Source organism: Empidonax traillii, unplaced genomic scaffold (assembly GCF_003031625.1).
Source record: "Empidonax traillii isolate 1590-97213 ecotype Southwest subspecies unplaced genomic scaffold, ASM303162v1 scaffold194:size798623, whole genome shotgun sequence".
In the NCBI taxonomy this organism is placed as follows: Eukaryota; Metazoa; Chordata; class Aves; order Passeriformes; family Tyrannidae; genus Empidonax; species Empidonax traillii.
The window spans coordinates 400,570-423,649 of NW_020955387.1; the positions used below are offsets into that span (position 1 = coordinate 400,570).

Sequence of the window (23,080 nt, forward strand, 5' to 3'; positions counted from 1 at the left end):
AGTCTTTCCCCTTGTTTTCATATTTATACTCTGTAAGACTAAACAGAAGCTATGAGGATTTTTCCCTTTTCATTTTTTCCCTACTATTGGTGTTGATGAGGTGAACTGAATTAATTAACTTCCTCTAGAGGCACACCCTCTTGTCCTGATAAACAGCTGTCAGTCTTGAGTGTCCATGCACTCCTCCATATCTGCCTTCAGCAAAATAACTGGTATTTCTGCCACTGCTTTTGTAAGAGTGATCAAACCAACTCTCCATCCGCCTGCGCTGGGATGAGATGGGCTTGATTTCGGTGCAGTCTTGGCTTGTGGGTGTTCACAAGGAGGTAACAGTGGCTGGGTTGGTGTTGCAGCAAGCTGGTGAGCGATGCGGTTGCACAGAGTTAGGTTTGCTTTTCCTCTCAGGTGGCAACAGACGCTCGCTGTCTGCAGGGAAGGGAGGGAACATGCTGGGAGTCTTCCAGCGAGGATGCATTTCTCTGATGTGACTGGAGAAGGCAGCCCGGGCTTCCCAACCTCCTGGTAATGCTGCTGTGTGGCATCTCTGATTCTGAATAAATAAGGGTCTCATTTTAGTTTCCTGGTGGTTTTGTTGACCTAAGGTGAAAAAGCAAAGGTTTCTATTGTGGTTTGTATGTGTAAGAGAGCTTTCAATAGGCAGGAAGTTGTGGTGGTTTGTCTCTGGGACTACGACATGCTTCTGGTGTCCCCTTAAAAAGTGTTTGGCAGAAGTGGCTGGGGATGGTGCTGTGACATTTGACACTGTAGTGGGCAGGTGTTAAAGGCGCCTAATTCAACACATTGTAAAAATGGCTCACTAATATATGTATGGGTCGTGCTTTCTTTGTTTAAAAAAAACAAAAAAGGTTTATTTGAGAGTTGAATACCTCACTTATTATGTGACACAGATTTGTCGTGCTCAGTCCTTCCAAGTTGGCATTGTAATCTGTTTTTCTGCAAAGGTGAGGCATCGCCTGCTAATTAGTGTCATTAAACGGGTTGCTTTTAAATGAGAACACACTGAGAAATTATATATTCAGTAGATTTACTCAGTTATTTTTATTCTTTTGTGCAGATATGCAGGCATGGGGGAATACTTTCTATGTATTCCAAGGAATTACTTAAAATTTGTTTAGTGGTCCATTAGGAAATTCTGTGTGCTTCAGCTAGGCCTGTACTTTCTGTAGTGTCCCTGCACACACTGTTACCGTGCTAATGTGAGGCCTGGTTGTCTGTTAACAGTCCTTGGCATTGGGATACAACCTGTATAAAGCCTGCCTTCCCCAGCTTGTGCCAAAGAAAAATGATAAAGCTGAGAAGGAGGACAACTTCTGAAGGTGGTTAAAAAAAAAAAAAAAGGATAATCTCCCTGGTAGTGTTGGTGGTGAGGATTTAGGCTGTGAGACAGCAGTGGCCTGGGGTGGTGCTACCAGACCTGCTACACAATATTGTGGAGATTCAAAATATAACCTTGGAGATGTGGAAGGTGCTCTGAGAGTGATAAAAGTCTAGGAGGAGAGATCTGTAATCAAAAAGAGCAGTTGTTGAATATAGGAGGGCCATGAGAAAACTGAGGATGGAAATTTGGATCTCAGTCACTTGAATTGATCTTTTACTTGCTCTGTTGTCTAAAAGAGGAAATGGTTTAGAAATCCCTCAACAGAATTTCATTTGCCTCAGATGAGTGTGTGTCCTTGACTTGAACAGCTACTCTAGCTCATAGTTTTCAAACCTGTCACATATGTCCTTCCCTGAGGTGATGTGCCTTGGGATGGGAGTCACCTCCATGTGCTGGCAGAGCTGTAACTGGGCTCCAGGCACCTCTCTGGTGCTGGGGCAGCAATGCTGGAGCACGGGCCACTTGGTGACATCCTTTCTCAAACTCCTGGAGGGCTGGGGTTGGTGGATGCAGGTGCCATTTGGGAGCTGTGGTTTTGAGATCAAAGGTGTTTAGTAGAAAGCTCATGGAGAAATGGGTGTATGCATGGCCTAGCACTGCACTGGAAACCTCTGCCTGTGGTGACGGTACTGAAGCCAGTCTAGGAAGCCTTGACTAAAAGAGTCCTGTTGCAGGTTGAGAAACACTGAGACTCGTTTTCTGGGAGGTATTTGTCTGGTTTTGCACTCTTTCCTGGGCATTTGCTGTTGGAGATGATAAAGTTTGGGTGGAAGCTGAATAGGGAAGAACGTGCCAGGCTTGTGTTCTGCTTGAACAGTGTCCGGGGTGGGTGCTGCTGGGACAACCTTTGAATCAGATATTATAACCTACCTACTGGAGAAGTTGCCAGTTCTATGCTTTTCACTTAATGATGGTTTAAATGGCTTTCTGAATTGCAGACTTGAAGATTTTTTTTTTCTTATCTTTTTAAATGTCTGGATTGCAGCTGGCGTTTTGACTGTATTTCTGTCAAAGACTTGGTTGTCCTGGTATTGAGTATCAATTCCTGGTTTTATTTTCTTGACAGACACTGCAGCAATAGAGACTTTGGCGTGTCCCTTGCAGCTTCCGATTGATCCTTGCCTAGAAGACAGTCAATGGAAAGCTTGGAGCTGCTCCTTATCTGTTTGGGCAAAGTGAGAGAAAAGTGAGGTGGGTAGTTTTTGCAGCAGGAGTCAGTGTCCGTCTTCTTGTCAGCTGTGGGACCCAGCCTGTGAGAGAGTTGCTTATCCCTCTCCTCTAAAAGGTTTGCCAGTCAGTGGCAGTTGTGGCCGGGCAATCCCTCGCTGAGGGTGAGGAGTGAGGAATGACCTCTCCCTTCACTGGAGGTGAAATGGCATTGAACAGCAGCTCCCTGGTGATGAGCACTGTTACTACACTGTGTGTCCTAAATAGAATTTCTTCCATGATCTGTTGTAGATGATAGAAGGCATCAAAAAGGCTTGTAAAGCAGTCCATGCATTTTTAAGTGTTTATAGGAAAGTTAACTGCTTCTTCTGTGTAAGGTGAACAGACACAGGGTTTAGCAGGGTTCTAGCTGTTACGGACTTGCTGCTGTGGGGCTCTTTGCCTTAGGAAGAGCTCCAGTTCCCCTCTGTCCAGGTAGATGACTGCAGTCATGTAGTCACTTGTGATTTCTTGTGTTTCTGCTGGAGAATGTCAAGGAGGTTGAAGATTGTTCTGTTCAGGAGAGCAAGTTTGTAAAAATGTATAGCCTTTCTGAAAGAACATGTGTTCAAGTTGGCACATCCCATACAGTTTCTGTTTGGTTTTGAGCTGCTTGTCTCAAGATACTGCTTTCAGGTTTGTAGTAGATACATACTACAAGAATTTTGTGTTTGTTAAAGCACTGATCTCTCAAGGGTGGAATCAAAGAGAGCTGGCAGCAGGCTTGAGGCCATTTCTCCTGAGAGGGAATTTGTCTGATTTCAATTCCAAAAGTCAAGGGAAAGAAAATAAAAGGTGGGATTCCCATTAATATTTAAAAACTGTCTAAGCACAGTTACTGATAACTCCTCCAATAAGTCACTTATTGTTGTAACACAGCAAACACAAGCAGCACTATGAACCTAATAATGCTTTTTGGTTAAAAAAATAGTTCTTCATGTTTTCATAGTGACAGCATCTCACAAAGCACAGCAGAAGGTCTTGAAGAAATTCAGAGCCCAGAGCAGCCAGGTCCTGGCATTTCTGCTCCAACATGACCTGGCTTTTCAGAAGCACCTGGATGCTGACTCAGGAACTGTAGGGCCTACGCTTCATTCAAGTAATTCTGCTATAGACAGGCTTGCTACCCGATACCATCCTACAAAAAGCTTACTTTTGGTATGGAATCATATTGCTGGTCTAGTTGAGGTGATTTAAACCTGGATTTAGCAACGGGTTTACAAATTCTTTATAGATTAATTTGTGATTCTGGTGTTACATGGGGAGTCTTGGTTGGGGTCGAGTGTCTGCTGCCTTTGTGTGGTGTGTTCCTCTGTGAGGAAATCTTATTGCGTAGGTCACTTTCGAGGAGGTGCATTGAAACAAATGAACACTTCTTTCCACTAAACAAAAGGAGTGTCTTCACTGGAAATTACAGCAGTCCTCCTTATCCTAAGGCAAGATCTAGGACATGTTGTCACAGTGCTTCTCACGCTTTTAGGTACCATTGTTTAGCCAGTCTCGAAAGAATAAGGAATTGCTCCTTATGTATGTTCGGTTTCTCCCTCAATCAGTCTGGCAGATCAGGTTCTGTACCAATGGATGGGTGGGGTTTAATGGTGCTTTTGTCTTTTTGATGTTTACGTACTCGTTTGAAAATGAAGAGTGAAGTTCAGAACTGAAGAGAAGATATAAAGAAATAATTTGATCAGCACATAAAACGTTGTCACCTTTAAAAGTTCACCAGAAGAGAGGGTAGTAATGAATCTTTGAAGCTTGCTGGACACACACCACGTTTTGAAATGTGTTAGCCAGAGTGTGGTTTTTGGTTTCTGAAAAGCTGTTCTGTTTTGTAAGGTGTGTTTGTGTGGGTGTAAAATAGGCAAGCATTCTTGTCACAGCATTACTTTTCTTTGAAAAATAATATTTAATAAATATTGGCATCGGAGCATCATATTTAACTTTGGCTAGCATGATGTTCAAGTAAGCAAAGGGCCTGAAGTTAATTCATGCTGTGCAGTCCTCAGATATATGCCTTTAGGATCTAAGAGGCAGGGATAACTTCATATTTGAAAGCTCAGGGAACAAGTATTGTATTTTCTCCTTGTGGTACTTTGGGATTGGATTTTTTTTTTTTTTTGCTTCACTATCCCTTGCAACACTTACAACTTTGTGCTTTGTCACATGGAATGATTCATTGTGGAGCAAATAACCTCATGGTGAACAGCAGAGTTCTGAGATTTTTAAAAAATAAATTCCGGAGCTTTTTCTCCAGGACTAAGCTAATGCTATGTCATGCAAATAAACGTCTGGTTAGCTTATTGTGCAACTCAGAACTTTCTAGAATCACTCTGAAATATAGGAGGTGGTTTATCTAACATCCACCTGTGGGGTAGGCATAAGAAATATGCTGTACATTCTTCTCTTAGGATACTATTGTTTCAACCATGAGTTACTCATACAGAAAAAAATCAAATATAGCAAGGAGTGATACTTTATTTGACCAAGTAGTGGGATGGGGTGGGAATGTGTGTGACACTGGGTCAGAGGTGGGTGCACAATAGTTCAGGTAGTGCCCTAAAGCTTTCTTCTCCCCTTTCAGTTTCAGTTCTTCAGGTAAAATATTTAGTTAAGGAAATTATTTGAACACTGGGAGTATCAGAAAGGCCATACTTGGCCAGCTCAGACTAGTTTTCTGTCTCCATGAGTGTCTGAGCAAATACAGAAAATACCAGAGCACTTAGAGAGTGACCTTGACCTGGGCGTATTCCTTCCGTTTCAAGTGATTGGTTGTTCATTAATTTTAGAGCTGGTGATGGACCTGCTTTTGTATCTGTTTATATTTCTGCCCTTTAGTGCATCTTGTGGCAATTACAAGGCCTGGATATGTGGTCCAAATTCCAGTTTTTAACCAGTTAGCCAATAATTTCACTCTGCTTTAATCCTTTGTATTTGCTAAATAATGAATAATGCTTTCATTCCTTTTCACTGGTGAGTTGGTGTATACTTTCATCACTTGTTTTCCAAGGTCCTAATATCTTTTTGCGAAGAAGAGCTAAAGGGTAGATTGCACTGATATCTTTCTCATTCTTCTGTAGCTTTTATGAGAAGGGATGCCCAGAGCTACTTTCAGGAGTCAGGAGCAGCACTTTGTCATAGTGCATCCATTGTATATTTAGATGTGTGTCCAGGTAGTAGGTTATTAGCAGGTGAAGTATAAAAATGAAAAGAGACTTTTTCTGTATGCTTGTATTTGGATGAAGTATGTGATGATCTAGCAGTTAAGATTTGATGGAGCAGTTAAAGCTTACATGAGGTCTGTAACCATATAAAAATATTGGTGAATATTAAAAATTTGAAATTAAATATATATATAGAATTCAGAATATAACTTGATGCAAACCCATTTTTTTCCCACAGATTTGATTTTTAAAGCTGTTTGTTTCTCCTCTGTCATCTACAGCATTTAACACAGACTAAAAAACACAACAATTTTTCAGTTGCTGCAGCTTGCTTATGAGTTTATTAGCATTTAAAACTAGGGTGAATAGATGGTGAGAAAAATGGAACAATGATCAAATATTTCAATCTTTTTAAAGAAAATAAGATAAACAATTAGGAGAAAAAAAAAACTACTTACCTTAAAATGGGTATTAGAGATTTACCTTTTAAGTAAAACATCCTGAAATTATGCCTCACCCCAACTTTGAAGCATGTAATACTACACTTGTTAAAAACAACCATTCCTGTTGCAATTTGTCATCAAACTAGTAAATTATATCATTTTTACAGCTTCAAGAAACTCATAAACACGTGAGAGAAGATGACAAGATCTAGATCAAGATCACCACGATGGAAACCAAGGTAAATATCTATAACTTGTGTTCTGAAATGTAGGTCTCTATGAAGATTTATAAATAGGACCTGAAAATTACATGCAGAATTGCAATTTGTAAAATATATTTTGTAAATTATAATTTGTTTTCCAAGCTGAACACCTTCTGCAGTTTTTTCCCAGCTCACAGTTTTATGATGATGATTTTTTTTTTAAGCTGGAGGTGTTAAGTTTTTGCAGTCTGCCAAGAACCTTGTTCACCTTCCATGTTTAGGGATTTAGAACTACCTTAAGCACAAAATTGAAGCACCAAACTATTTAAGTTTATTTTTACTCAAGCACTGCCGTGTGCATTTAAATGTCTGTTAACTTGCTCTTGGTTTACAGGGAGGGGCTGTTGAAAAAAAAATTAATTGGTTTGTTTTTTGGGTTTTTTTTAAAAAAACTTCTTAGTTCAGACACTTTGGGCTTTCTGAGGTTTGGAGGCTCAACTGCAAACTGATCTTTAGCACAGTCAAACATGCCTTGCACATAACACAAACTGGAAACATGGGAGTCAGTGCCCTTCTCCTTGGACATTAGCCTAGTAGCATGTTATTGATGTTGTCACTAGAATAACATCCAGCTTACTTCATGCTGTTAGTTACCTGCCTAATGTTTAAGGCTTCCAGTGCAAATTCAAGGTGCTAAAACTAGGAGGCTAGAATACAATTTTGAGCTTTTGAGAGCTCAAAAGTGCCTTTCTGCTGGTTTCAGGAACAGGCTAAGTTGGGATGAACAAGACCGGGAGAGTTTGAGTAACGCAGAAAAATGTGTGGGTTTTTTAATTTGTTTGTTTTTAAAAAGAGAAACCCTATCCATGTCCATACTAGACTGATAGTTGTGAATATGTCCTTTGAGTAAGGGCAGGGAGGAATGCCCCGCTCTCATTAAAATGCAAGCCATAACCAGACCAACATGGGACAGCGGCCGCAGTACGGGTGCTATTGGAAGTCAGCCATTATGTTTTTAGGAAGATCGGTGGTTCTAAGTCTGAACTCATTTGTAGAAATGGAGCAAACAGTTCTGCCAAATTGTACATTTGCAATATGTGCACAAAGCAAGTGACTTCCTTGATTTTTTTTTTTTTCCCTACTTGCATTTTTTGGTGTTTTCCTAAAGAGTGTGTTGAGAGAGTGCAGTGAATGCTTGAATACAGGCAGAACTGTTATGTCTGGGATTACTTTCTGGTTCTTGCTAATGGCTTGTGCTGCTTTTTCTTTATTTAAGCAGATTTTGGCTAAAACCTCCTAGCAGGTTGCCCTTGTTTTTGTAAGTGTAGGTGAAAATGCTAAGCAGAGTGATGCAATTAAATCTTTAATATCAAAAGCTGCAGTAAGTGTGGAAGTGCATATGTATACATGTGTGAACATGTACATACAATTATTCAAAAAGACCTAAGCAGTTTCTTGAAATTTGGTCTTTTCTGTAGGAAAAAGCCTACCTGTATGACATTCTAAATAGAATATTTTATAATGTTTTCAATAAGCTTTGGGGGTTGTTTTGACATGCAAAGAAAACCCAAAAAGGCATTTTTCCTCTTTTTAAATTTCTTTATATGCTGTTTTTCCTTCTTCTTTTTTCTCTTGGCACTGAGAAAGATGAGGGAATGCTTGAGAAGTGTGAAAATATGATTAACAGTTGTTTTCAATATAGTGGAAACTTCATATATATGAAATTATTTTAAGTTTTAAATTAAAAACTTTGAAGAGACAAAAATGATTGACTTACTGCTATTTCGAGTGAGTATCTTTACTATGAAAACTTTCAACAGAGTAAAAGTAAGCTTACTACTTTAGCCAAGAAAATGTCACTTTGCATATCCTGGATTTAATTTTTTTACAAGTTGATTAAAATTCTCTACTAAACTCTACTTCCTTAGGGCATAGATGTTCTCATTAAGAAGATGATTCAATTTTATGGACTACTGAAAGTGAATTTTATTTTTGCTCTAGGTCCTTATCTCCAGCATTTAGGAGTCCAGAGCACCATAGGCAAAGGCATGCTCATATTAATTATGACTGTGAATACAAAAGCTTTCGTAAGGACCCAAAGAAGCCCATGCCTTGGAGAACAGAAGATGAAAAATATGGACAAAGCAATTCCAGGTTTGCACCTCATGGAAATAACCACCAGAGAATATATGAACGTAGGTCACCTTCGCCAAACCTGAAAAGAATTCCCATGGAAGATGCTTACAGTCATAAGCCCTACAGAACACATTCATCCGAAAGAACTGAAAACAATAGGAGATGCCAGTTACCACCAAAATACTCGGAAATAGCGTATAAAGAGCACGATCGTTCATTTTACCAACACAAAATGGAGGACAGATACGTGTTTGATCACTACAAAGTCACTGGAAACGAAAAAGGAATGAAGCCTTTTCATAGACCATTAGGGTCTTCATGTAAACTTGAAAGAAAATGGCATGAAGATGACTTGAGGCACCAGAGGTTACACGAAGAGAAGTATGGTCAGTCACCCAGAAGAGTTTCTGATGAATTTACGGCAAGGAGCTCTTTACAGAAGAGGTATAGGAATAAAATAATTAAACCCTGGGTATTTTGGTGTAAAGCCTCAAGTGAAAGTCTTTTTTCATTATAGTTGAAGATATCCACCTTGAAACACGTTGGCCACTTTGTAGTTTAATTATGGGCGACTGGTATTAGTGAAGTGTTTGTCTTTTAAGTAAATCGTATTGCTGGCTGTAGTAATGAGAGGATAATATTTCCCTCTTAAGAGCCCCTGCACATCTGTACCTTGGCGTGAGGGATTTTGGGTTAACTTGCCACGCATTCTGCTGTCCAACATTCTGCACGTATAAGTTCTCGCTTTCTTCTCTAGTGCAAGTGTAAATTGCTTTATGTCAACACAGGTATCCTGAAGATCACGATTACAGAGAATATGGGCACACGTCTAAAAGGGCTAAGGAAATGGAGAGGTATGACGGTGGAGAAGTAGCAAGAAATTCCAAGTGGAAGCAAGAACGTTCTTTTCCACCCTTCCAAGAAAAGGAGGAGCAAAGATACCCGGGTGCCCAGTCCCACCGGTCGGCTGAAAGGGAGTACGTGGGGGGTTCTTTCACAAAGATAGCCTATGAGTACAGTCACAAACGGCGCAGGCATCTGGAGGGGGAAAAGCCTTTTCCAGGCGATAGAGCTCAGAAGTATGTGAAGCAGGAGGAGCAGAAGTACGGTTCTTCCAAGGGTGCCCGAAATAGCAAAGAGTTAGAGTACTTTAGTGGTGGAAGAGCGAGGCGGACTGAAGAAGGACACGCCGAAGTACCTGTTAAATACAGCTCAAAGAAGGGCTGCGATGCCTGTGTTAACTCTCCCAAAACGGATGTTGAGCTGAGATCTTCTAAAAGCAAACCGAATGAAAGAGTAAGGAAAGACGGGGAATTGAGGAAAAACGTAGATTCCTCCAATAGCCAGCGTGATTCAAGTCATACTGTTTCAGATGTGAAAGTGTCAGATGTCAACTGTATGAGGGAACATCTCACAATCAAAGTGGATCTGAAGAAAATGGTGACCAAGTACAGGTATTGGTTTCCTCTCACCTCTTCTTCCGATTTCTTTATGGTTTATGGGGACTGGAGGAAAGCACGGTTTGTTTAGAAGGTAACAGGACAAACTATGATTGTACTTTCTTAGTTTTATTCCTTTTAAAAATGTTAATTTGCCCAGACTGAAAAGTTACCTATTAAACCTCTTATTAAAGACAAAATATTAAACCAACCAACAAATGAAAACCAAACAACAAAACTTCCCTACTTCATTTCATGGAGATGTAGGAAGTGGAAAGAGGAGATATGCCTGATACAAACCTGTAGTTAAAAAGTTGGTTATGATCAGTAAATATGCTGCTTTTATTTAAAAACAAAACCCCAAACAAAATGCCAAACGCAGAAGAGCCTAGTCCTGTGTTTTGTTCTGAAATATGATGGCATTTTTTTTGACTGAGTGAAAAGTTTTTCTAAAAAACAGATAATCTTTAAATTGCATAAATATCGAGCACATATTCAGATGTTCAAGATCTCAAGTTAAGTAAAGCTGTCAAAAATGAGAGATCCCTGACTTGTCACTTATTTTTGTAAAAAAAGTGGCAACCTGTTGAGGCATCAACTAAAAAACAGTAGAGTCTGCTTGTGTCTATCTTCTGTGCAATAGTTGTGGTTGCATTTAACATTCCTCATGCTAGCTGAAAAGGAAAAAAAAGTGGTAATACTTTGAAACTTTAGATGATAAATATGTGATAGAGAGTAAGCAGCGTGGTTTTGTTGGATTTTTTTCAGGTTTTTTTTCTGGTTTGTTGCCTTGCTATTGCAGGCCAGAACATCCTATATTGATAGTAATTGCTTTTGGAAGAGATTACCTTCCTTTCCAAAATGATCAGCCTTCATTTTAAAGGTATTTTGCCTCTTGTCCCAAATAAAACATCTGTATCAATTTTTTTCCCTTTCCACTGTTTCAGAAATATGTAATACAGTAGAGGGTTACAAAGACAAGTTACTGCACATAAGGCTAATTATTAAAGACTGAGGAAAGGAAAATGGAGTAATGGCCACTCCCACCCTCAGGCCAGGACAAGCATTTAACTTCCTGAATGATAATGAGATGGAGTTTGTTGTTGGGTTTTGTTGCAAGCCCACAACTCTTGTGTCTGGTAGCCTCTTGCTGCTGTTTTTGAAGGTCATGCACAATGCACATAGTAATTGTTTGCAGACAAAAAACTACTGCGTTGATTACAGTTAATTTTATGTGTGGAAGGTTTGCTTCTGCAGCCAGAAACCCTAAGTGTTTTATTTTTTAAAGAACACTAGATTTACAGAAGCTGATGAATGGGGATATTTATGCTGCCTACTTTAGGCATTTAAGAAACACCTGACTTGAAATGACTGAGCCAAGAAGAATAGTTTCTTTATAAACCTGGGGAGCAGGTAGATAATTCAAAGCATCTACAACTGAGGTTGCTTGAATTCCCTCTTGCATGCATTTATTTCCAGTTTACTGGGGGCAGATAGATGACTTATGGCACCTGCTAGAGGCTATTTCTGATACAATTTTTATATGTAGCTCTGGTCTTATAGGCTTCTTATAGAGGATGAGCAGGCACATAATCTTTGCAGAATGCACCATTAACAGTCTTTATCCTAAAAGCTTTTACATGGACTCTTGAGTCCTCAGCTTATCTTTTGGAATGACAAGCATTTTCCTTGTAACAAGAACAGCAGGATTTTTGAAGTGTTGACTTTCTTGTCAAAATAATGTTTAAGCAGCAGTGCGACCATTTGGGGTGTAAACTCATTTAGAATGAGTAAAAAACTTACAAAAAGATGCTAAACATGTTCTTAAATTCACACGCTGCTCCTGGAGCAGTTTTGCTGCTGTTTCACTGAGCTCAAGTGATGATTCAGTTCCCAAAGATGAGAAATTAAAAAAAAAATCTCTGGACTGTTCTTGAAAATTGCCTGGTAGCTCCTTATAAACAAAGACATGGGCATAATTGCCTTCCAGAATTATACTAAAGAGATATATCAGGATCTTCATTTGCCTATATTTGATAATCTAGTGACTTAACTTTAAAATTCACAAGTTTGGTACTTCACACTTCACAGAAACAAAGATTCCTGAGAGTGAAGTCATCTCTTTGTAATTTATTAAGAAATTTTCTTCCTTAAGAGTTTTTTAATTAAAAGAAGGAGCAAAATGAGATTTTATATTATCTCATTTATTTCTAAAATGAATTTCCTAATCGATTTTATTCTACTTGTCTATTTCAAATTTTCAGATGTAGATATTAACTTTAAAATAATTCACTCTAACTTTTTGTTCTAGGACTGCTTCCAGTCATACTACAGACAGACAGATATCCCATGATCTGGCTGCTGTTGGCAGGAAAAATGAGAATTTTCATCCCGTGTTTGAGCACATGGAATCTGCAACACAAAATGTCGAAAAGGACCCATCAAAAGAATTTACTCAGGAAATAATCACAATTATTCATCAAGTTAAAGGTGGCTGTAATATTTGGAGTATATGTATGTGTTTATGTATATATATGATTATTAAACCCAAATCTGTTGGTTTGGATATGATATCCTTGTAAGTTCAGGCGTTTGCCTTTGGCTTCATTTGTGTTTTGGCTTCATTCTGTTGTGTAAGGAAAATGCAGGTTGAGGATTTAAAGTAGCTGGGTGGAGAATGACTGTAAGAATGTCTCAGGCCATAACTGAGGCATTATTGTGGAGTGTTAAAGTCAAAATGATTTTATACCAGTACATGAGAATAACCTGCTGGTTTAGGAAAAGAGAAAAAAAAAAAGGAGTTTTGCTGTAGCCACGATTTTCTAGTTATATGTAGTTCCTTTAATTTTTCATATTAGTGTTAAGACTGCATCATGCTCAGCATTGAATGTTATAGATTCTAGTAATTTGGGTAGGACCATCGTAGAGCTGATGATTAGTTAGCTCTCTATTGAGTTTAATCTTATTAAGTAAGAAGAATGTCTAAGTAGGGCTAGCCTGATCTTTCATTTGTGAATGTTAAACTGGAAGTGGAAATACTTTGAAATTCCATTTCTGTAAAGTTGTCATGGTATCCTTAAGAATCAATCTTATAAAAGATAGATTGTCTTACTGTGCATTACAAGTACAACAAATAACATTCTTGTATTGAATATCTCTTCACAGCAAATTATTTTGCATCTCCTGACATTACTCTACATGAACGGTTCTCAAAAATTCAGGATAAACCGAGTACAAATACGAATGAAGTGAAAATACATTTGGATCCAGAAATTCACAGGTAATGGCTGAACTTTCTGTCTTAATTTATTTGCATTAAGTTAATTAATCCTCAGCAGACTTTACACAATGTGAAGTGTTTCTATTCACTGGCTAACCCACCTGCCCATATTCTTTAAAGCATTCTGTAGTTGGTCAGTAATGCTTTTGCTTTTATAATGATGGCAATTTTTTATGTAATATTTTTGTGTTCTAGGAGAATTGACATGTCTCTAGCAGAACTCCAGAACAAACGAACTCTGCCGTCTGAATCTCCTCAGGTATCCCAATTGCTTAACTTTTTTGGCAAACAGTAAGTTAAAATGTTATATGTGTTAGCAACATTTCCCCCTTGCTATTGGTCCATAATTTTGACATGCTTTGAAGACTACCAGTAATTCTGAGTATTTTGAGAAAAGTGCACACCTGAGCATGTGTGCTGCAAGTACACCATGTTCACTGACGAGTAAAATGCAGAGGTGTTCTCCAGAGTAGCTGGAGTGTGGCTATTCCTGCTGCTTGAACTGTCTGATTTTTAAGCAGTGTAAATACTGAATCTGTGACTGACATGTGGTTCTTGCTTTCCCTCTAAGATTGCAAAAAGCCTTAATGTTTCTTCTACCCTACTGTTACAATGACCCGACATCCACATAGCTCCTCAGAATGCTGTTTTATCCCATGCTTTCATCTGGGGTCATAAGATTTTCTGTCTTCCTCTTTCAAGCTGTGCCTACTGTGATTTAGTTACCACTTCCTTTCTGTAGTAGAAGTGTGTAGAGATTCAATTTAATTAAGGCTAGTAGAACTTCTTTAGATTTACTAAAATTTATGTGAATATTTATGCCTTGGAAACTCCATGCAGAATTCCGGTGCTCCATTCACCGTTGCTTGGAAACTTGTAAAAAAGGGAGATAGTGCAAGAAAGGGTAATTGTTTAGGAGTAGCTGCTTTAGACTTTGGATCCCTGTGTTGATGTGGACCTGTCCTATGTGCAGACAGTTGATCTGTGGTAACAAAGTTAGGTACAGGGTGCTGCCCCTGAGGAGCAGAACCAGGTCAGTTTTTAGTTCATAACCCCTAACTTGGCTTCAACCTTTCCTTTTGACTAGAGCATTGTAAGAGTGTTAGAAGATCCAAATGATCTACGGTATGATATAGAAAGGAGAAGAAAAGAGAGGTTGAAGAATGAAGATGAGAGAGTCTTTCATGTAGATGGTGTAACACCAAGGTAATTAGCAGCTCATTTTGTTGGCTTAAGCCTGTAGTTCTCTTATGTGTTCATTTTTGAAGCCTTACACAGTTATGTTCACACTTGTGATTCTTTTCCATAGTTTGGCCTTAGAAAGTTTGAGTGGAACTGAAATTCTGTGGACATACATTGCAAACTACTCTGTTATGAAGTGTTACCTTGAAAGATGTTAAACTGCATTGAGAAAAAATGAAAAGCAGACCCAAACTGTAGGACTAAATGGGAAGAGGAGAGGAAATTAAAGATGGTTAACTATTTTTAAACTCCTTGATGTGCCATATAACAACATTCTCCTGGTATTTTGTAGTTTCATAAAAGCATTCTAGGATGAATACATTATTGTGTTACCCTGGTGGAATGTGGAATACCAACAAATAATTGGAATTTTTCTGATTCCTGGAGAATTTGAAAAACTGGAATTCTGGAATAGTGTTTTATTGCTGTGAATTCCTCCAGCAGCTTCGTTGCCCCAGAGGTGTTTGCAAACCTCAGTCATCCTGTTCTGCTTTTGATGTTGTGAGATTTGACTGGAGAGAGGGACTTGTTTGCGTTAGCAGAAGTGTTGATTAAAGCACTGCCACAGTAATGAAATGTATCCACACTGTAGTCATGACTTGCAGATTGCTCTTAATGTGCTGCTCTTTGTTAATTTTAAATGCAGACTATAATGGCAACTAATGGCCATACACACATTTGGAAAAACTGACTTGTGAAGCTGCAGAAGTAATTCCTTGTATTTGAGATTCTTCAGACCAAAAAAGTTAAGGCTAGCAAGTGAAGGAAAAACTCCCCTGGACTTGTTTTCACGTAACCCTTTACATACATGGGACTATATCTTTAATGTATGTTTGGCCTAGTTTTCTGGAAAGGTGCTTTTTTTTTTTTTTTTTCCGGTTACACAGTTACTGTCCTGCTTATCTTTTGTCTATGTGCTCAAAGTCAGAAATGCACAATGCTCTACTAAATGTGGCTATTCTGGAGTTTGACGTGAGGAGGGTTATGCTGTCAGGGTAATTCAGGCTGAGGTCAGTAATGGCATCACAGAATTTTCCTGACCTTGAGGGTTTTTAACAGCTCACGTGAGATACTGGTGATGCCTATGAGCTTGTGCAGTGTGCCTCTATTTTTTTCCTTAGTAATTTATTTTTCAGTGAGGTAAACTGTTTTTTTGTTTCATAAAATATGAGTTTTGACTGTGGGGGTTACTTTTCCTGATAAATGTTTTATTTAAACACAGGTGCTTCTGTACTAGCAATAGGCTCAGTAAAAAAAAGAAAAAAACCCAGAACAACCAAGCTCCATAAAAACAAGCAAACAAAAGTTTAAATCCAGATTAAGCTGCTTGCTGCTGATGAAACCGGAATATGTAGCTATTTATCTGAGCTTCTGTCGTATTGGGGGTGTCATGAAATGGCAAGTTCTGTACGACTTTACAACTCTAGTGGTGTGAAGGGACTGAAGTGCAAAAAGCGTTTCCACCAGTGGAGGGCATCAGTGACTCGCCGAGAGGGCTGAGCCAGAGAAACCTGACTTCCATAGCCAGAATTTCAGGAAGCAGAGCACCTCTGCTAATTTGTCATTGGATAAAAGAATATACTTTGCGATATAATTATGTGGAATTCCAGCCTGGACTAGTAATTTGTCGAATGTCCTAGGAAAAAAATTACTTAAAAAATGTCACTCTACATTTGTGATACAGTTACCACAATAAGCTAATTTAAAATACAGGGTATTGACATGCCATGGCTTTACATATTTACTGTTCTCTTTTTCTTCCTCTCTCTCCTACTCATCAGGAACCAGCAAAGCTGCAGTCTTTCAAAGTTACAGACCTCTCAACTTGATGGCTTCCAAAAGCCTATGAGGTTCATTAAGCCAGCTTTCAGGAAATTTATTGGGAGACCTCATCTGGTAAGTCTAAATATAGAAATAGTAACTTCTGCACTGCTGATGTATAATTTTTTTTTTTTCTGCACTGATGTAAATTTAACAATCTCTGTTTTGCCCTTTTAAATTTCAAGTGAGGCTTTATTATCTTCCATCTGTGCTCAACAATAAAAATACTCATAATTTCACAGCTCTAGTGTGAGAGTACTTCCTCAGGTATTTGTTGGAGCAGAGATTAATACAAGTGAGCTAAAAACACTTTGCTACCACTATTTTTCTTTCTCTAACAGAAATTTGCATCTAGTATCATATTTCTTCCACTTAATGGTGGAACATCTACATGGTAAAATAGAAAGCCTTGTTATTGAGCAGGTAATCTGAGGTAATATTGAATAGCTTGAAAAAAAGAGTAGTCTCCTGCATTCTAGTTATCAGTGGTTGGAAGGGAAAGTCTGGATCTTGTGTAGGTGGTGTTGTTACTGAAACAGTGTTTCTCCTCATTATGATAAAAGTTATGGAAAGCACTTATTTTAAATAAAAATGAGGAGCAAACCACATAATTAGAAGTGTCTGAAATAATGTTCCTGAGGATGGAATGTTAGTGAATGGAATATCTTATATTTGTTAATATTGCATTTATGAAACCTAGTTTTGGACAATTAGTCTTTCTTAGTCTATCTTTCTGTGGTATATTTTAATACTGAAATGGGCAAGACAGTTATATTAGGTTCAGTGGAAATAAACTTGTCTGTTCTGGAAAATTCCTTCTAAATAAATGCAGTCATTTCCAGTTGTTTGTGCTTGTCTAACTTGGGTGACTGTTGAGACTAGAAAAGCTTTATTAATGTGTGGAGGATAATTCTAAATATTTTTTTTTCTTTCTGATGGCTGCAAAATAAAGAGGAGATTAGCATAAATTGTCATTCTTTATCCACTGTAACTAATACCCTATGGACAGGGTTCCAGAAGCCCATGAAGCTTTTCTGAGGTGCATCAACAGTAGCTTTTGTGTAGTCAATTCTGGAATGTAGCTGCCTTGCAGACACAACAGTGGCTCTTTCAGTGTAAAATAATGCAAGTTTTTAATGGTAAAAAAATACTACTTACTCATGACTAAGATTTAAGTCTCCCAAAGCAAGTAGTAACTGCTCATTAAGTAACTGTATTGTGTGTGGCTGAGGTGGAGTTAATTTTCCCCCCAGCAGCCCCCACAGTGCTGTGGTTTGCACTGGTAGCCAGGAAGGTGTTGGTAACACAGCAGTGCTTTCATTACTGCTGGGCAGTGCTCCACAACATCCAGGGTGCCTCTCCCACATCCCCCCTCACCTCCTAGTTTGGGGGTGGACAAGATCTTGTGGACACAGCCAGGACAGCTGACCCAAACTGACTATATAACATCTGCTCAGCAATATAAGCTCAGAGAAAGGAAGGATGCATGGGGAGGAATTGGTTATTATGACGTTTGTCCTGTGGAGCAACCACTGTGGATACTGACGCCCTTCTTCCTGGGAAGTGGATGGATGTTGCCTGCTGATGAGAAGTAGAGAATAAATCCATTGTTTCCCTTTGTTTCTGCTTGCAGTCTTTGCTTTTGCTTTATTGAACTGCCTTCTTGACCCATGAGTTTTTTAAAATTTTTTTTTCTCTCTCCCTCCCCTGCTGAGGAGGGGAATGATAGAGCTGCTTGGTGGGCATGTGGCATCCCAACAAAGTCAACCCACCAGAGTAATTCCAGTACAAAGGAGGTTAGTTTGAATGAGACAGTGAGTTATTGTTAAATGTGATGAAGATTCAAGAAGATTGCATTTTCATACTTTATAGTGAACTGCAAACATGCAGTTTTTAGGAAGTCCTGCACTGCAGTAAGGAGTTGTTCCCTTTGGAACAACAGTAGCTGTGAAAGCTTGGCCAGTATAAATGCAAGGCATCCTAAAGAAGGAATGACTCTTCATGGTCAGCCATGTGGGGAAAATAAAAAATTTTAGTTCTCAAAATATAACATTTGTGATATTAATATTCAATAATTGGGGATTGACCTTAAACTTGAAAAGAACTTATGTCTTGAAGGTACAATTGTCTATCTAACCTTGACTGTAAAAAGTGTCCATCTGGCCTTGTACTCTACTGACAAAAGGAGGATAGCTAAAGAGGGAAGTAGAAAATCAGAACAAACACCTTTTTTTTTTTCTTTTTTAAAATTTAAAACCTCTGTTTTAAGAAGTTTCTGAGAAACCGGTTGCTGAATCTTTGAATGAAGTAGTTCTAATGTTTGTGTTTCCATGAGTTTACTTTAGTCTTGAGGAAGGTGAGAGTGGGAAAGGCTGTATCCACAGCTAGTTAAAGCAAGCTTTAATTCCTAGAGGTTTATTTTTAACTGTAACAAGGAATTTTCTTGAATACTTTTTTTCATCTTGACAAATTCCCAGCTTTAAGGAAGAGTACTTCAACTGGGAGCTTCCAGCTTGTGTTACATGGAGAAACATAATTTTATTTTGTGGAGTGTCTTCATATTCTTAGAATAAGAAGGGAGCTGCAGATTTCCTGTCATAGTTTTCCCTATTTAATTTTAATTTTCCATACCTTTTTCTCAGAAAAACCACTTTGACCTCACTCCTTAATTTTTTTTTTTCCTCTCATTTTTTGTTCTCTGAATCCCTTCTTATCAAGGCATTGTAAGAAGCTAAATAGTTGAGATGTAGATATTCATATAGTCTAAAACAAGAAAGAAAAAAAAAAAAAAGCTTAAATCCTGATTTAAAGTTAACTTGGATTCTGACACCATTCTATTATGTATACACATGCCCTACCCCCTCAATTAGTAACAGTGTTCCTGGAGAGTTCTGGTAGTTAGTGAACAGAAGTTCTGTGAACAGCAAAATATGCATTTGCATTTGTTACTAGGTGTTACTATTTATTAAATATTTCAGGACAATTCTCTTCTTAGGTTATTTTTAAAATATATTTCAAACTCCTGAACTCCATTTTCTCAAAGGAAATTTTAACAGCACTGGAATGCTTCTGTCCAAGAATGGAACATAAAAAAAGTTGATTTGATTGCTGAGGGTGCATCAGTAAGTCCATTCTGTCTGCATTAGATGACTTTAATGCAGTATATGCCAGTGCTTCTGTAAATATTTATGATCCTACTCAATGATGGAAGAGAATGACATCCTCTGGAGGGGGCTGTCGTAGGGAAAGTTGGAAAAGGGCCGAAATGCACAGGTAGGTCAGTGGCTGGAGTGCTCTGTATTAGGCCACCATGGCTGTTTGACTGCAGCTGTTCAGGGTGTTGACACAACTTCGGTGCCGGTTGTCTGTGTGACTTGCTTTTGAAATTGCCTGTTTTTCTGTGGTGGGCAGGCAATCCTCAGATGCTCTCCTGAAATGTAGAGTTAAAAGTAGAATTTTTAAAGTACCAATTAACATGCTATACAATTTTTGGTTGTTGTGGAGGTGACTACACTAACAGTGTGTGGCTCTGCCATCCCTTCAGCCATCCTGCACTGCTGGCCCTGTGCTCCTGATACTCCGTTTCTTCAAACAGCGTCATTGTGTCAAACCCTGTAAGACTGAAAATGTTGCAATATCTGTTAGTATAACCTGAACATTTTTTTATTTTTCTCTTGAATAACTTAGTAACCTTAAGCTATAAATCTGTTTTCCTACTAGAATTCTTACTATTCTTCAAAACCAAGTGATGCTTACCCTCCCAGACGCATTAGAGGATACCTTGAAAACCCAGGACCCATCAGAAGGCACTTTAAGGTACAGATCAGCTTTTATTCCTTGTTTGGACATAAATGGTGCACGAACCTGTTGAGTTTAGTAACAGGGGACACACTTCTGAAGGTATTAAATGCCATGCAAAATAGTGTCATCATAGCTGAATTGTCTCCATTGGAATCACGGGAGGCTTAGCTTTTGGTAGGTAAGAGGGCTGGCAGTGGATTGAGCAGGGTTATCCAGTATTGAGTCCCTGCAGTTGAAATTATTAAGATAACTGCAAAGTTGAGAATGAGAATTGCAGAAATTGAGCAGTGACTAGAAAGCTCATCTCTCCAAAAAAACCAAGCTGCTCAGCTTTCTTTCCTTCACGTGACAGAAGCCCAGAGTATTTCCGAAGACTGGAAGGCAGAAGTTATTACTTTCAGAACTGTATTACTAACCCTTTCAAACCGGGATTTCTGGGGAACTAATCTCTTGTGGGTACCTTGTGTACTGCTAGCTTTGCATAAAAGAAATTGAAGGAAGTGAAGTTTTATTCTCAGGGCTTTAAAGTGTTAAAGGGGTGGGCAGCTACTTTCTAGGGTAGTGCAGTGGCTTTCTAAGGCCTTTTGATTGCAAAATCTGTCCTGGGTTCAGCAGAAAAACAAAACACTCTTCCTTCTAACAGTGAAATGATATGTATGGGTCCAGTTAGAGCTGTTTATGTAAGAAGTAATAATCAAATCTAGAACAACTTGCACTAATTTTCTACCTTAAAATTACCCCTGCTTTTTTAACAGGTGTTTTCTCAGGAGTAAAGTAATACACAGAATAGGTAGTCATCTTTTCTGTTTTGTAGATAGTGAGGTTGAAGTAAAATTTTAATGGCTAAGTAGCTGTAATTTTTGGATGAAACTTTGAAAGTAGGGGGAGTGTCAGTATGGGTTGTGTGGTTTGGGGGTTTTCTTGATTTGTTTTGGAGGGTTTTTGGTGTGTTGTTTGTTTGTTTGTGGTTTTCTTTTTTTTTTTACTTCTTCCCCTCCCCCCCAGCTAAGCATAAGAACTGTAGCATAAAAAGGCTTTTAGGCTCTCCCACTTAGGTATGCATTGACAGTGACTCTTAGATCGCTAAGCTAATACTAGTAAAAAATGCTGTCTTTATTCCACTGGAGAAAAGTCTTTTTCCAAGCTGAAGTTAACAATTTTAAAGTGTCAGCCTGATAAAACTATTTTAACACGTAAGCATACCACAGCCTCTTGATCAGTATCCCCTCTGTATTGTCAGCCACCAGGTGATAAAGTGTCTTTAGGACTGGCTGCCAGATCTCTGAGGCAGTGTTGATAGTGGATGCTCCCTTCACTTACACCAGCCTGAAGTTCTGCTGGAGACTGGACAGGCATGAAACTGTCTAAGTTGTCATTTCACAGATTATACAAATATCGTTGTATCCAATGATCTGTCCCATGGAGCTTTAAAATTTGTAGGGAAAATAGCATATGCACTTGTATTGCAGTTTGCATATTTGTATAGCACTTTTATCATTGCCATGGAAACAGCAGTGCTGATTTCACTTAATTTCATCAACTTTTTTTTTACATTTAATTTCCTCCTGTGTAATGTGGCTTTTCCTTCTCAGGCTGTTGGTGAAATTAAGGTGATCTGAGTATCTTCTACACTCAGGACTTTCTTGACTGATTATTTTAAAAAAACAACAACATAAAAAAAAAGCCCCACCAAAAAAACGCATTGAGAGAATCCTGTTGTCTGCCACTCCAACCCCCCCCTCCCCCAAAAAATCACACCCCACACATTTTTTCTTGATAAATATATAATGGGGGCATTTAAACTTAATAAGCAAAAAATGGGTGTTACTTAGAGTATTTTTTTAAAAAAGGTCTTGCTGTACCTTAAACTTCTTGGGAAAAAGATAAAAACTGCTGTTCTGAAATATAAAGGATCTGGAGAAGTCTTACAAAATGTAAAGGGTCTTTTTTGTAATGACACTTGGCAATGAATCATGAAGCCAGACTTTGAGTACGTGCACAATGATCTTTAAAACTGAACTGCATTCACTTTTTAAACACAAGTCAGTGTATTAATGGCTGTGGTGGGTTCACCCCTGCCAGCAGCTAAACACCACACACCTGCTGCCCACTCTCCCCTCAGCTCCATTCCTCTCCCAACAGGATGGGAGAGAGAATATGGAGAGCAAAAGTGAGACAGCTTGTGATGAGATAAAGACAGTTTAACAAGTGAAGAAAAGAGGAAGAAAAAATGATGCAGTGCAAAGGCAGTCACTCACCACCTCTCACGAGGTGACTGATACTCAGCTGGTCCCCAAGCAATGGCTGCCTGTTCCAAAACCAGCTTTCCTCAGTTTCTGTTGCCAGAGAGGCAACAGGATGTTGGTCATATGGCATGTGACATCCCTGTGCTCAGCTGGGGCCAGCTGTCCTGGCTGTGTCCCCTTCCAGCTTCTTCCCTGGTGTACTTGCTGAGGGGCAGAGTGGGGGAAGAAGAGAAAGTGTTGGTGCTCTGCAGGTACTGCTGGGCAATAACCAAAACAATGGTGTGCTACCAGTGCAGTTCTAGTCACAAACACAAAGCACAGCAGCACGTAGGCTGCTGTGAAGAAAACTAACACCATCGCAGCCAGACTCAGTGCAGTGGCATCTATTTGCTCATACAGCCTTATTTTAGAACTTGAGACCATTTGTTCGTAGGGATTGTCATTAGAGTTATTCATAAAACAGTCTTAATGTAAAACTAAATGCTACTTTAGCAGATTTTTTCTTACGTTTAGACCAGAAGTTACTGATGTTTTCCACACACTGTAGATCACCTTGTTTTGCTCTAAGCTATGTGTGACTGAGGTGCCTGTGTACCAAATGTATATGTCATCAGTTAACTTTGTCTACAGCAGATTCTGTTCTGCATTAATGATACTGCTATTCCCCTCCCTCCCCACTTATGGAACATGTAGATACTTAAAT

The 23,080-nt window shown here is 38.8% G+C and overlaps 1 protein-coding gene across 4 annotated transcripts in view; it reads left to right on the forward strand.

The window, feature by feature from the left end:
- BCLAF3 (BCLAF1 and THRAP3 family member 3) overlaps window positions 1–23,080 on the forward strand; it is a 32,070-nt gene that overhangs the window by 1,421 nt on the left and 7,569 nt on the right. For 3 of the 4 annotated variants that reach the window (XM_027886761.1, XM_027886758.1, XM_027886759.1), the window contains exons 2-11: window positions 2,466–2,590; window positions 6,377–6,448; window positions 8,414–8,992; window positions 9,337–10,002; window positions 12,299–12,477; window positions 13,153–13,267; window positions 13,463–13,526; window positions 14,355–14,473; window positions 16,291–16,405; window positions 20,051–20,146. In XM_027886761.1, coding sequence (XP_027742562.1) covers window positions 6,408–6,448; window positions 8,414–8,992; window positions 9,337–10,002; window positions 12,299–12,477; window positions 13,153–13,267; window positions 13,463–13,526; window positions 14,355–14,473; window positions 16,291–16,405; window positions 20,051–20,146 — 1,974 coding nt within the window. In that variant the 5' untranslated portion in view covers window positions 2,466–2,590; window positions 6,377–6,407. Of the gene's footprint in view, window positions 1–503; window positions 523–2,465; window positions 2,591–6,376; window positions 6,449–8,413; window positions 8,993–9,336; window positions 10,003–12,298; window positions 12,478–13,152; window positions 13,268–13,462; window positions 13,527–14,354; window positions 14,474–16,290; window positions 16,406–20,050; window positions 20,147–23,080 lie in introns of those variants that run through there. The other variant, XM_027886760.1, reaches the window with a different exon arrangement.